We start from the raw sequence: 14,922 nt of genomic DNA on the forward strand, positions 1-14,922 counted from the left end.
CTTCTTTTTAAGTTTAAAGAAACCAAGCCTGGAGCAGGGACTCGACCCTGAGCAAGCAGTACAGATCGATGATAAGTCACTAGATATACGATATACTAAGTCACTAGTCACTAACCTGCATTGATCGGGGTAGGATTTCGTTTGTGAGTCCTTGTATCCAGGACTCCCACATAATAAGCACTTTGCTGATAGAGAGCCCATATAGCGCATAAGAGTGCTATCGGAGGGGAAGTGGATAGTATGAAGCATTGGGGCGGGATGGAGTGACGCCCGCTTATAAGAGTAAATCCTCCTTGCCTCAATGAATTTGTATCACCCGAATCTCATTCTCAAGGCGTGTGAATGTCTCTCAGACTGGGTTAAACACTATACCTAATTTTTTGTAGTTCTTGTTTTTAGTCGATATAAGTTAACAGGTATATACACCTATTAAGTAGGTATATGTTTTGATCTCGACCTCGTAAGAAAATATTTGTTAAACCCTTATTGAATCGCTTCCTCTTCCGAAAATGTCACCGCACGCCACTGTATGGAATTATGGCCATAATGGGCCTGGAACAAGAAGAAAAAATGACGCAGTTGAAAAATTTTGCATCGTAATTTAACTCACTACTAACTGTATATCTGAAACTGGCTAAAAAATTGCTATTAAAAATAATGATGCCAACATTTGGTGACGAAAACACACAGAGAAGAAAAAAATAATCATAATAAAGTCAATAAAAGAGAAGAACTCTGTAATTTCCAAAGCCAATGCATACTTTTATTTTTAGATTTTTTAAGAATCTTTAAAGATTCTTAAATCGGTCCGCAAATAGATGACTTTTGCAATGAACTTGGCAATTTTTAAGGACATTCAGCTTAACACTGCGCTAACCAGACCGATAAAAAACGAGGTGAACGCACTATGATCTATGAACCTTAAAATATTTATATCGCCTATATAGTCTGTATCAAATTTTATACACATTGTAAAAAAGAGTGTCGTGGAAAACAATTTTGTTTATAAGATAATAAAATTATGCGTCATTATTCATCTGTCAAACGTTTTAAAAGATCTTAAAATATTATCTAAAATTTTTTAAATTATTATTGTATTCAAATCTGCGCGCTCTTTGTGACGTCAAGAGACTGCATTCTCCGAAAGATTTTCGACCTCTGTCGGCGATTCTAGTGTGTGGTGTGTGGCGGGCGCAGCCATATTGATAGTAAGAAAAGTGTACAGTATTGGAATTTTGTGTTAGGTGCTGTGAATAAGAAATCTGAAATCATCTCAAAAATGTCCGAGCGGGAGGATAATGTATATAAGGCAAAATTAGCCGAACAAGCAGAGAGATACGATGGTATGTATATTTTTGTAATATCATATATCACCAATAAATATACCGCTAAATTGCCCTTCAAAAGACGCTGTTCGATTCTGACATATTTGACAGTTTCTCTAAAAAACTAATTATTTCGTTAAATTCGACGAAATATCCACCGTTTTATTCAATAGTAATCTATTTCAATATCATACTCTTTATTTTCTTGATATTTCTTTGACTGATCCGTTGGAAAGCGGTATCGATTTTTGCAAAACGTTGTTTAAAATAACAGGATAGGTAGGAATTTCTGCAAATTCTTTATGAATAAACCATAACTGAGAGCCACTTTTCGATTAAATTTACAGGTTTTGTACTGTAGCAACCTGGTTTTTTAATAGACTCATTAATAGGCAGTCTGATCGATTTTAAAATGTAAACTAATTTGGTGCTTCAAATGTCATCGATAGCTACATCTTGAAACAGGCTGATCGCGTAAACGTAAAATATAAATCAAATATAATTATTCACATAATTATCTGCCAACCTTGATGTATGAAATGGCGAAGATATTTGACCATTGGATGCATTCTTTTCCCTTAAAAGTACACACGATATTATGAAACCAAATTGAGAACTTCCTGTCATTTTTAAGTCTATTCAGGTTGGGCTTTCAGCATTCAATCAAGGCGTAATTTTAAGCAACAGAATCCAATTTTAATTTCAACTGGACATAAATAAAATGATTGGTTTCTTTACATAGTTTATCTAATTTTGAGAAATCAATACATATTTGTATATTCTATCAACAGTGGACCTATTCAAATTCCAAACACGTATTAAATGGTGACTCATAAGCAAATAAAAATGTAATTAGAATATTAAGGTGGTAATTTATGTGTAGCAGCTAATAAGTAACTTTATAAATCATAGGTATTATCTGGAATTATACCATAATTAATAACTCAACAACTACCTACATAACCTGGGAGCTATCTGTGTACAATATTGTGTGAATAATGTTTTATCTTATCAGATTTGATTACTGACTTCAGCAATTCCTTCATAATTTTTAAATGGGCTTTAAACTAGCGATTTAATAAGAAATGAGTCACTGCTAAGCTATTTTGAGTACATACTTTCATCATCAATTCAAGTGATTATACCATTAGAAGAAAGTGGAAAAACTGTCTCACATTTATATTTATATTGTTATTTAACTTTTATTTATTGATTTTAATCAATTTTCAGTTAATTTACTGTTAATCTAGTAATTTTTTTAACTGTGGCCATTCCTTTTCTTCATCTTTTTTTGTTATTCATTCAAATATAATATCTTTTGTGAAATTTGAGTAAAAAAACTGTTGCAAGTGTTTTTTTAGATTCTGTAAACAAAAAAGTGTATTTTCCCCACCCACTTTTCTGTCTTGCTTATATTTTTAGTATTTTTCCATAAGTTTCTTTGGAATGTTATTAGTCATGTGTCTTATTCACTTGCATTCTGAAATGTATTGCTCAAGTTTCAAAACATTTGTTGACTCATACCTTGACATAAATAATTTTTTTATTAAGTATCATAGTCATAGTCATACTTTATTGATCCTTTAAGACATTCAAAATAAATGTATAGGATAGGTCAATACAGAATTCGGTATATAAAAAAAAACATCAATGTGTATAATACAATATTGACAGTGTAACAAAAATTGACAAAACATAAAATATATAAAAATAACATTCTTACAAGTAAAATATGAAGCTACTGCAGTTTGTCCTCTAGATATTCATTTATCGAATAATATGCTTTTCTTATGAGTAAATCTTTAACATTGTTTTTAAATTTAGTGGAGAGTGGTATTTCTTTCACAGCTTTTGGCAAATGGTTGTATAAGGTCAGACCCATATATCTGAAGCTATTTTGAAATTTGGATGTTCTGTGTTTAGGAACTCTTAAAGATTCAGCACTTCTTGTATTGTAATAGTGATTGTCTGCATTTACTGGTAATGTATTTATTTCCTCTTTTACATAGAGTAAACATTTATAGATATATAGGCAGTAGAAAGTTAAAATTTGATGTTTAATAAAAATTGGTTTACAAGATTGTTGATAATCCAAATTAAAAATTTTACGGATAATTTTTTTTTGGGTAATGAACACTTTGACACTATCTACTGAGTTTCCCCATAAAATTACATTATAGCACATGTGGCTGTAAGCAAGGCTATAATAAATGTTTATTAATGCCGATATGGGTAGTGTGTTTTTAATTCTAGATATACCATAAAAAGCTTTATTCAATTTCATGTTCACTGAATTCACTTGCTCTGACCATTTCAGATTACAATCAATGAACACACCCAAAAACTTTGTAGACTTAGTGGAAGATAACATATTGTTTCTATCATGGATGGTTAAGTTATAGTTATTGGTAGATGAGTTGTATGAATGAAAATAAATAATTTCTGTCTTGTCAATGTTTAAAGTTAGTCTGTTGGTATTACACCAGCATCTAAAGCAGTCAACAACAGTCTTCATTGCCATTTTTAATTCCTCGAGTGTAAGTGCAGAGACTATTAACGAGGTATCGTCAGCAAACATTGATATTATAAGTGCCCTTATGTGATCTGGTAGATCGTTAATAAAAATTAGAAATAATAATGGTCCCAGCACGGATCCCTGTGGTACTCCTTTGTTTGTCAGGTATGGTTCTGAGCTTGATTCTTTAATTTTCACAACACTCTTCCTGTCACTTAAGAAATTTATTACCCATTCTAGAAATATCCCTCTAAAACCAGCGTTATATAATTTATTGCGAATAAATGTTATGTCTAAGCAGTCAAAAGCTCGTGATAGATCAAAAATAGCCCTGCCACGTGGTGTCTACTATGTAATTCATCATAAATACGCTCAAACAAGTTGCATGCGGCCGTGAGTGTTGACTTTTTTGGTCTAAATCCGTGTTGGTTTGGAGTTAATAAATTGAATTCTTCTATAAAATTTAACATTCTGTTGTATACAACCTTCTCTATTACTTTGGAAATTATGCTGAGGACAGATACTGGTCTATAATTTGAAATATCATGAGGGTCATTCTTTTTGAAGATTGGAATAACTTTTGCCATTTTAAATATGGATGGAAATTGGCTTGTTGTTATTGAGAGATTAACTAAATGGGTTAAAGGATTCGATATATGCTCACTAATCAGTTTTATTATTTTTACAGATATGTTATCAATACCAGTACTAGGCTTATTTTTTAATTGATCGATTGTATTTTTTATTTCAATTGGAGTTACGGGTAAAAAGAAAAATGTTTGGTTACACATTTTTGAGGTAGTACAAGAAGAAGGCAACGATGTGCCAAAATGAGTTTGAAGATTATAATCTGTAATTGTAGCAAAATATGAGGCAAACGAATTAGCAATGTCACAAGACTTGGTAATAATTTTATTAGCATAATGTAGAATAATATCAGACCTGTTCTTTTGCCTACCAGTTTCCCTGTTTACTAAATTCCAAATTGTTTTTGGTATATTGTAAGATTGATTAATTAAGTCACTATGAAAGTTTTTTTTAGTATTTATTAATAGAGAATTATATTCTTTTTTTGCCTGTTTATAGGTATCTTGAGACTCGAGACTCCCTATATTTTTTGCTATACAGTGTAGATTTTTTAGCTTTTCACTAGCATGTCTTACCTCATTTGTTACCCATGTAGCCTTATTCGTTTTGTGTGTTTTATACTGTGTTTTTATTGGACAATATAAATTTAGATTGTAATCTAAAATGCCAACAAATGAATTTGTGGCATATTCAGCATTCAATTGGGAATAAACTTCATCAAAAGCTGTAGAAGAAATCCCTGCTTTAAACATCATCATATTTTCATCTGACATATCCCTGTAACTGATGGGTTTTTTATCTTTTTTTGATACTTTATTGGCTTGCAAATTTACACTAAGTGAAAATGCTTTGTGGTCACTGAAGTGCCCCTCGAAAACATTTGACTTATAAAGATGTGGTTCGATAGTTGTCAATATGTAGTCCAATTTAGTAGATGATGTTTTACCCACTTTATCTATGAAAACTCTTGTAGGAACCTCAGACGTGACTCTCAGATTATAACTTACTAAAAACTTGTTAAAAGATTGCTTATTATTAGACATGACAAGATAATCAATGTTTAGATCCCCACAAATATAAATATCATGATGTGACTTACTGCATAGCTCCAATATATTATGTAATTTATACAGAAAACTCTGAACTTCTCCAGATGTTGAACGATAAACAGTAATAACACAAATTTTCCTATTTGCTATAAACAGAGAAATCGCACAGCACTCACACACCATTTCTTCACTAAAGTTGGAGACATCTAATGTTTTGAATTTAGTAATATCAGCTTTGATGTAGATGATGGATCCTCCATAGATATGGAATTTTCGACAAAAATAAGAGGCGATGTTGTATCCATTCAGGGTCATAAATTGGATGTTTTCTTCAGTGCACCAATGTTCTGATAGACAAATTATATCAGGTGTTTCTTGCAATGTTAAGACTTCAAGTTTGAGTAACTTATTTGTCAAAGATTGAGCATTTAGTTGCAATATTTTTAAACAACTGTCTGGTGATGATAAAAGTAACCCTATATCAGGTGCAATTTTTCGTTTTTTTGATTATTTATATTATTTTTGTTGACAATCGTGGGTCTATTGTTAATGTATTTGATAGTTTTGCTATGGTCACCCGAATCGATCAGATTCTGTAGTTCATTTTGTACTTTTTTATAATACTTACGTTGTTGGTTGGTTTGATCTGCAAAGATCTTGATACCTGCTTCCTTAATCAGTTGTTTATTTTTCAGCACAGACATAACCTTTTCTTTAGATGGTAGTATAACTTTAATTGGTCTAGTTTTCATTGGTGTAAACTTACCAAGTCTAAAAACTTTAATGCTCTTTCTGTCTATATCAAAATTTTCCAATATCTTGTTTACCGTAGTCAAGTCTTCAACATTTCTGTCCTGTTGGGTCTTCATTTTGGACTCATTTACATTAAAAACTACAATATTAGAAGCTCTCCTCTCTCTATCCATAATTTCACTGATTAAACTTCCTTAACACTCAATGACATTTCACCACTTCTCTTGTAACCTTCAACACATTTTTTTACTTCTTGCAACTCGTTTTGTAAATCTTTTTTTGTAGTAATGTAGGAATTAATTTAACTCCGGCTTCACACTCTTCACAGTAATACTTCGATAATCTGGTTCCCTTAAGATCAATAACTTTTAATTCACTAGCAGTAAGATTCGAACAATCCCTGTGTGTAGCCCTCTGGCAGCTATCACATGATATATATGGTCTATTATTAATAATTTTACAAACAACACACTCCATAATTATGGTCAAATTAAAAATTAAAGAATTAGGAAAGTAGGCACGCCACTGGTAATTATTCCAAAACAAAGGGAGCTTATCATTAATTAATTTTTAATGGTAATTGCTTTTGAGCAAAAAAACGAAAAAGAGAACTGCAAAACTGCACTAATTTTCACAGATTTCTTAGATAAGAACACTTCAACTTCAAAAACACAACTTTAGGCAGAAACTGCAGACCTTTCTCACCATGCAGGTATGACTTTCAACAATTAAATTGAAGGTTTTACCACAAAATTTTGATAAAAACAATCACAAGACAATATACACGTTAATGTCGTTTATATTACGTTAATAACGATGTCTGTCAATCAGATGTGATATCAAATGTCTGTTTACTTTTTCATTGTGTTATTTGTGATATACTTAGAATAATATGGTATAGAATACAATATAGTGCCTTCATTAGCCTAATGGCCTCTTAAAAATGATGGTAAAGTAATAAAAATAACAGTGGCGGCTGGTCAGAGGAGGCAAGGGAGGCTTAGCCTCCCCATAAATTTTTTACACATGCTACACTGTTTTGTTTACTTTGCTATTTTGCTTCGCGTTAGAGATATTGGAAAAAGTTATTTGAACAAGTTGTTCCAAATAATGTTCTAACCCCACATACTAAATTTCATCACAAAATTTACACTTTTAGTTTTTTACATTATTTGTAGTCAGGATCCTAAAACTGGAGCGAGCCGGAAAATTTCACTTGTGCTCCGTGCAGCCCAGCACCGTTTACGTCTTAGAGCTGCATTATAGTTTAACGCACACGCTGTCCGGAGATTGGGCAAGGGCGGCTGATCGGCCAGCAGCCTCCTCTGCAATTTTAGGATCCTGACTACAAATAATGAAAAAACTAAAAGTGCGAATTTTGTGATGAAATTTGGTATGTGGGGTTAGAATAATATTTGGAACAACTTGTTCAAATAACTTTTTCCTATATCTGTAATGCAAAGCAAAATATCAGCAATTTAACGTGTTTCTGCAAAAGTTCAAATCTGTATTTATTTTGATATGCATATCTACTTTATAGAGATAGAATTGTTAACCCTAGAATACAGGACCGTTTTTGCCAAACATAAACAAGGGACTATCGTAAATTTTACTACTCCATAGAAAAAAGGCTATATTTTTTCATTTAAATTTTTTATTCAGTGTATAGAAAACAATTAAGATTCTTAGAATAAAAATAAAAGCATATAATTATGAAACAAACATAATTTGGGTATTTTTAGGAACATAGGGTACAAATATCTCTTCAGTGTTCTCCGCAAATTGGCTTCTTTCACTCCTTGCAATAGTTGGTGGTCATGCGTTTTTTGCCTGGACAGTAGTAACAAGTCTGCCTCGTCTTTTTCTGGGTCATTTTCGCATAATCTCCTTTAGTTATGTTGAGGATTTCAGCTATGTCTTGGCGAATATTTCGACGTAAACTTGCGGGGTTGTATCTGTTTATCGCCATGACTATGACTGCTATCGGAGCCATAGGATTCAGTTTCTAAATTGTCCTCTTCCCAGTCACTATCACTATCTTCAAACGGATCTGGATCACTCTCTTCCCCATTCATAATATGTAACGCTTCCTCCTCCAGTTGTTTTGTGGACAAAAACTTTGTATTTGACATTCTAATAAAAAAAGCTCAAATATTAAATAGTATACTTATTAAGTAATGCGAATGAAAAAACAATTTACCTTAATTTTTTGTTACTAAAACACTCAAAATCAAAATACAAACAATAATAGCCAGCTGATTTATTATATGACATAAACACAGGACTTTCGTAAAATTTACGAACCAAGTGACAAAAATGGTCTTAGAATTGGAAATTATAACAACCGTCTGTTACATTATCAAGCTCAATACTAATCTGGAAGGTACACAATTGGGAAAATCGTTCAAATAAACGACAGTGGACAAAAATGCCCAATGTATTATTTATTTATTTATTATGAGCGTCGTAAAATTTACGAATGACCCGTTTCCTAGGGTTAACAAATAAACGACACAAACATTGGTAATACACTTTTACAATCTGACTAACTATTTTTAAAATGATATGATATTATGAAATTATGAATTATGATGATATTATAAAATGTAAATAAAAAATGGTCAAAAAAATGGGCCCTTAAATTAGATTTTTTTGGCAGACTTTTTTTGCTAGTGCAAATTTGTCTAGATATTTAATCAATAACTACTTGTCAAAAATATTACATCATTGGAATGGTCTATTCCTTAGAACATCAAGTTCTATTCTATAAGTGGTGCACAAGGTCAAATATTTCGGTCCCAACAAAATCAATGTAAATGACAGTCAGATTCGCTTCTGTGTGGTTAGTTATTCTGTGGTATCGGCTTACTGATAACAAGTACTGTGTGAACATTGTGTTTTTAAAGAGGAATCAAGGATTTCTATCGATATTTGTTGTAGTATACCTTGTAAAGCATGGAAACAGTCATTTACTTGATCTCCAAATTTTCTCCGCCATAAGAGCAACTTCTGAAACCCTGTAAATTTATCTGGCAAATACATATGGAGAGAGTTGTGGAGAGAACACTCTCCATAGAGATTCATAGGCAATTGTAGAATATGAGTATTGTTTCCCTGCAAAGTCTGATTAAAATTATTTAATTTGGTAAATATGTTACAGGGCTATGTCAATTTTGCCATATGTTACAGGGCCATATATGTGCAAATGCACCTTTCAAATTCTGATCATAAAAATAATGAAATACGCATATCAACATTCTCAGCTATTGGGACCGTGCAAGTTCGGCAAAGCGACCTCTATTTCTACGCTCTGTACTTTTATTCGCACTTTTAATTATATTGGCCAATTATGTTAGTCCTGGTTGCTGGATAATTGTCAAGACCATAGTCCAAAAAAATAATAAGAAGAAAAAAATAAGATGCAGGTTATGTTTAGCAAACGTAAACAATTGTATGTAGTAAATAAAATCCGTTATTAAAATGCAGTATTGCAAGCAAAATACAATTAATTAAATTTACCTTTATATAATAATTGCATATCATATCAATATTGTGGAGCAATATATAATTTTTCTGAGTCAATGACAGAAGGTATGAAATATACGTCAATTTGACAATTTCAATTGACAATATGAATTATTTAAGATAGTTGCAATATTTCTCCGCGACTCGTGCACGGTCGTTTCTCGTTTCCCTTTCCAAGTACTTGCACACCGCGAATTGTGTGGGTTGATGGTTTGTACTTTGTTAGTAGTTCCATTCATTCTGCAGTTGCTGTTAGTTCTGTTAATCTTTAGTCATTCTTGTTATGATGTCCACATCAACGAAGACAGTGATGTCAGTATATGCTGCAACTTATTGATAAATAAATAAAATTTGTTGTTGCCATTAACTCATTAAGCACCAAAGCATAGGCACTCCTTTTGTCTCATACCATACCAAATGCTGGCACAGTCACTTAAAACACAATAATGTACTGTGGGTCAAATTAATATATCTACATGATCTATTGTAAAAACATGCTCATATGGCGTTACAGTCCATGTCAGGCACTGGCCTCCCCCAGCACCCACCTCCAAGCATCTCTTTCCTTGGCTGCTCTTCTAAAGTCATCCACCTCAATATCGATTTAGCATTGTTTTTCACTTTGTCTGTCCTATTGACCAATGTTCCACTAAGCGTTCTACTAGGTATTGTTAGCATAATTTGCTATAGAAAACTTATTTGCCATGCTATAGAAGAGGTACATAAGGCTTTATGTTAATATTGTATTCATAATAAGATGAACATGTTTTGAATTGAGTTGTAAGTTATTTCGTATTCGTGAATATATTGCATTCACTGCTTTGCTTCATTTTTTTTTAAATGCTGTATGTATATATTCACATAAACGTCAATAATGTGGTAATTGATTTGCTTATATTAGTGATTTTCTGTAACACAATTAGAAAAAGGTGTGAATTGTTGTGAAATGTTTGTAAAAATTGTTTTTAAAATTACTAAAGTTTCAAAATTATAGGCACAAGTCGGAATGATATTTTATGATCTCGTATTGCTTTTCTCATACAACCAAATGATCATAGACTAATATGTGTTGTATTAGTTAATAACTTAATATATCCAATAATATCAATGCTTATTGAAATAATCTATAATTATGATTATTTTGTTTGTCAAACTCACACATGATAAGTTAAAACTAACAGTATGTCCACTTCACTTTACAATAGAGTATAGCTACTGTTTAATTGCTTTAACAATGTATGCTTCAATATTTTGAAGTATTATCAGGTGTGTTTATCTTTAGAACAAGTAATATAATAAGAATGTTAAATCCGAAATTAGACCTATACAATTAGGCATTCCTCAGGGAAGCATAATTGGACCGATAATTTTCATTTTATATATAAATGATATGTCGCATTGTATTACTAGTAACAACTGTAGTCTAATTAATTATGCTGATGATACGAATGTTCTAGTAACGGGAGATCATTTGGAAATTCTACTAAATGAATCTGTTGATATTTATGAAGAAATGTCTTAAGTGGTTTTCCAGTGAGGGATTAATTATTAATAAACAAAAAACGAATTGTTTAATTTTTAGAACAACTAGATCAAATGTGGAATGTCCAAATAATTTTCTGTTAGATGATACAAACGTTGAATTTGGCACTAAAACTACATTTTTAGGCATGACAATTGATATAACATTGTCATGGGAAAGTCACATACAGCAACTTAATAAAAGGTTGAATTCAGTATGCTATACTTTTAGAGTATTATCGCAATATTTAAGTCAAGATGACCTAAAAACAATTTATTTTTCAAATTTTGAATCTTTAGTCCGTTATGGAGCAATTTTTTATGGTGGAAGCAATGAACTTGATAAAATATTTATTTGTCAGAAACGAGTGCTAAGAATTATTAAAAAAAAATGAGATTCGGAGCGTCTTGCAGAGGAGTTTTCAAATCTAATAATATTTTAACAGTACCTGCAATATATATCGAGGAATGTCTACTATTCCTCTTTAGAAATAAATATCTGTTTGAAATGAATCTACCTACACATTGTTACAACAATAGGGAGATTAAGTATATTTATCCTATCCACAGATTAACTGTGACAGAGAAGGGTGCCAAATATTCTTGCATGAAATTATTTAATAAATTTCCCCACGACATTAGAAAAATAACACAATTAACTCAATATAAAAAAGCTGTGCGTAAATTACTATTGCAGATTGAACTATATCAGGTAATAGATTTTATGAATTCTAATATTTAACAGGATTTCTGTAATTTTAATTTAGTTTTTTTATGTTGACGAATATTTCGCTCTGCGTATATGTATATATGTATGTACAATTTTCGAAATAAATATTATTATTATTATTATTATTACGAATAAAGAGTACTGGAGTAATAGACCTAGATCCTGCATACCAAAAAAAAGTTAAAAATTTGTTAATAGCTTACAGTGTCTAGTCGGACAAACTTTGATGTATGGGAACACTGGAACAGGGTAAGTTTTAATTGTGGAACAGATTAAAAATTTGGGACGTTAGACTACGAAAACGTTCCATATATTTTGTCGACAGAACTTACAATTGATTTGTTACCATTTCATTAAACTCTCATGCAAAAATCAGACTGGTGTTTATATCCAACTGGGCATTTTAATGAGTGGAACACGAGAACATGTCAAATGACAGGAATCATGTTGGTTAGTAATAGCAGTCTGATTTTTGCATGAGAGTTTAATGAGAGGGTAACAAATCAATTGGATGTTCTGTCCGACAAAATACATGAGACTTTTTGTAATCTGACGTTCCAAATTTTTAAACTGTTCCACAATTAACACTTTCCCTGTTCCAGTGTTCCTGTACGTCAAAGTTTGTCTGACTATACACCATTGAGCTATTAAAAAAATTTTCAGCTTGCTATTAATCATATTAATTTTTTTTTAGTACACAGGATCCAGGCCTATAAGAGAAAACAATGGAAAAAGTAGTGAAAAATGAAAGCAATATTATGAAGTAGCTAGGCATCTGCAGAAAGATAAAATATTAATTATCTAACCATTTAACTAGTAACTAAACATTGATTTCATTTAGAGTTTGTCTACTGCACTTTTTCTGTATTTTCTGTATCTTGTATTTTATTTATGGGTTTTTGTAACCCACCTAGGCTCCACAGGGTCACACTGATAAGAAGAGATTCTAGTACAGTTGGGGTCCTTTCATGAACAAATTCACTTGTTTTTGTACTGATTCCACTTTCCCAACAATTTGATTCCCAACTATTCCGTTTCCATTACTTGTTCTATTATATTATTGTTTATATCCAGTTTACATCCGAATTGTTATCTCTGTTTGCATTCACCATATTATACACTCCCAGGCACAAAATTTCGCCACTAAATATATTTGATTAAGTCTTGACGATTTATTAACTTTTATTTGTATTACGATTTTCAAGATTCTTTCATCAGTTTGTAGATACATGTATTGACATTGTTTGTTATTATTCTGGTAATAAGCAATTTTTGCTTAGATGGCATTATACTGGTCGAATAGAAGCATTGTATTTTCTCCTCACTTTAAAAAATTCTGTGAAAAAATTGAAGAGCTGGATTTGTTTCATATTCATTTTGTATTATCCCTGAGGCACCTCTAAGATTTTGTTTTTTTGACATATCCGAATGTCTCTTGTAAGAGCTGCACAATTTTTTATAAATAAAAACACTGATGGACTCATAAACAAAAATATCTTAAATAGAGGTTGGATTGATAAGATTGGAATGACTTGCGTGCAGCCCAGATCTCAATCCTATCGAGCATTTATGGGATGATTTGAAAATAGCTATTCTGTCATCCTAGGCCTCCAGAAAATTTGGTACAGTTAAGATTGGCGCTGGTAAAGGAATATCGGGCTGTACCCCAGGCAACAATAACAAATCTTATTCGGTCTATGCCAAATAGATTGCGAACAATCATTGCTGCGAGAGCTGGACATACCCGTTGAATTGTTTTGCTGTTAATTTTGTTTGGTTTGTTAATTTTAGTGCATTTGATATTTTTAATTAAATAAACCTTCAAAGCAGTTTTTTTATTCACGGTTTTTACAAGAAAAGAGGTATTCAGATAATTCAAATAACAAAATCTTAGGGAGATAATATGAAAGGACTGAAACAATCAGCCTTTCAATTTTTCCACAGAATTTTTTAAAGTTAGCAGAAAATACAACTCTTCCATTCATTCTCGTATATTGTCATCTAATCAAAAAAAAATTATTACCGAAATAGTAACAAACTATGTGACTACATGTACCTACAAACTGATGCAAGAAAATCGGAGTTAGTCCAGGAAGCCACTGCGCATCCGCTAGGAAAAATATTCCGATTCGGATTTTTTGCAAAATCTTACTCAAAAAGGACCCCTTTTAACAAATTTGCATGTTGCCAGGACCAAAAGTGTGTCAAACATTTTTTTTTTGTTTTTTTCCTCAAATTATTTTTTTTTGCATGGAACAAAGTTTTTTTAGGTTTTTTGGATCATTCCAAACAGAAAAGGTCTTTAGTGACATTTCTCTAAAAATATGATAGTTTTTGACATATAAGCATTAAAAATTGAAAAATTGCGAAATAGGCCATTTTTAACCCTCAAAAACTATGTGAAAAACTGAAAATTTGAATGTTAGGTAGATATTCTTTAAACATCGATTGATGAAATCCCGAAGAGTTTTTCGCAATACAACATTCAAAACTCCTTTGTTTTTAATTGCTAATCAAGCGTGCGCGACACTATTTTCCACCGACAGTATGGTGCAAATAAAAGGAATAAATTCGTTATTTCGTAAACCGGCGACTTAAGAAAAAATCCCGAAATAGGTCGATTTTTATTTTTAAGTTATGATATTGTGGCATATATTGCCTCCTCTACACATCGGCAGACGTGTCCGCGAACGGCATCTGCGTATGCATCCGCAGATGTGTAGATGTGGTAATTTGACCGTCTGTTGTTTACCTCGGACCTCTACGACGCATTAGTTTTCGCAGTGAATTCAAAGTAAATATTGCGTCACCCGAGAATTAACATAGACTGAACGATTTACAGATGTGTACTACAGATGTGTGGTCAGCGCGTGATGATAAATCGGCAGATGCATCCGCAGACGCGTCTGCCGATGT

General features: G+C 31.9%; 1 protein-coding gene across 1 annotated transcript in view; it reads left to right on the forward strand.

Moving 5' to 3' along the window:
* Positions 1–947: 947 nt before the first annotated feature.
* The window catches only part of LOC114329348 (14-3-3 protein epsilon), a gene marked incomplete at its 5' end in the record, with an annotated part of 36,826 nt that continues 22,851 nt past the window's right edge, over positions 948–14,922 (forward strand). The window contains 1 exon segment of the mRNA XM_028278409.2: positions 948–1,343. Coding sequence (XP_028134210.1) covers positions 1,280–1,343 — 64 coding nt within the window.

The sequence above is a fragment of the Diabrotica virgifera genome, chromosome 7 (assembly GCF_917563875.1).
Source record: "Diabrotica virgifera virgifera chromosome 7, PGI_DIABVI_V3a".
NCBI lineage: Eukaryota > Metazoa > Arthropoda > Insecta > Coleoptera > Chrysomelidae > Diabrotica > Diabrotica virgifera.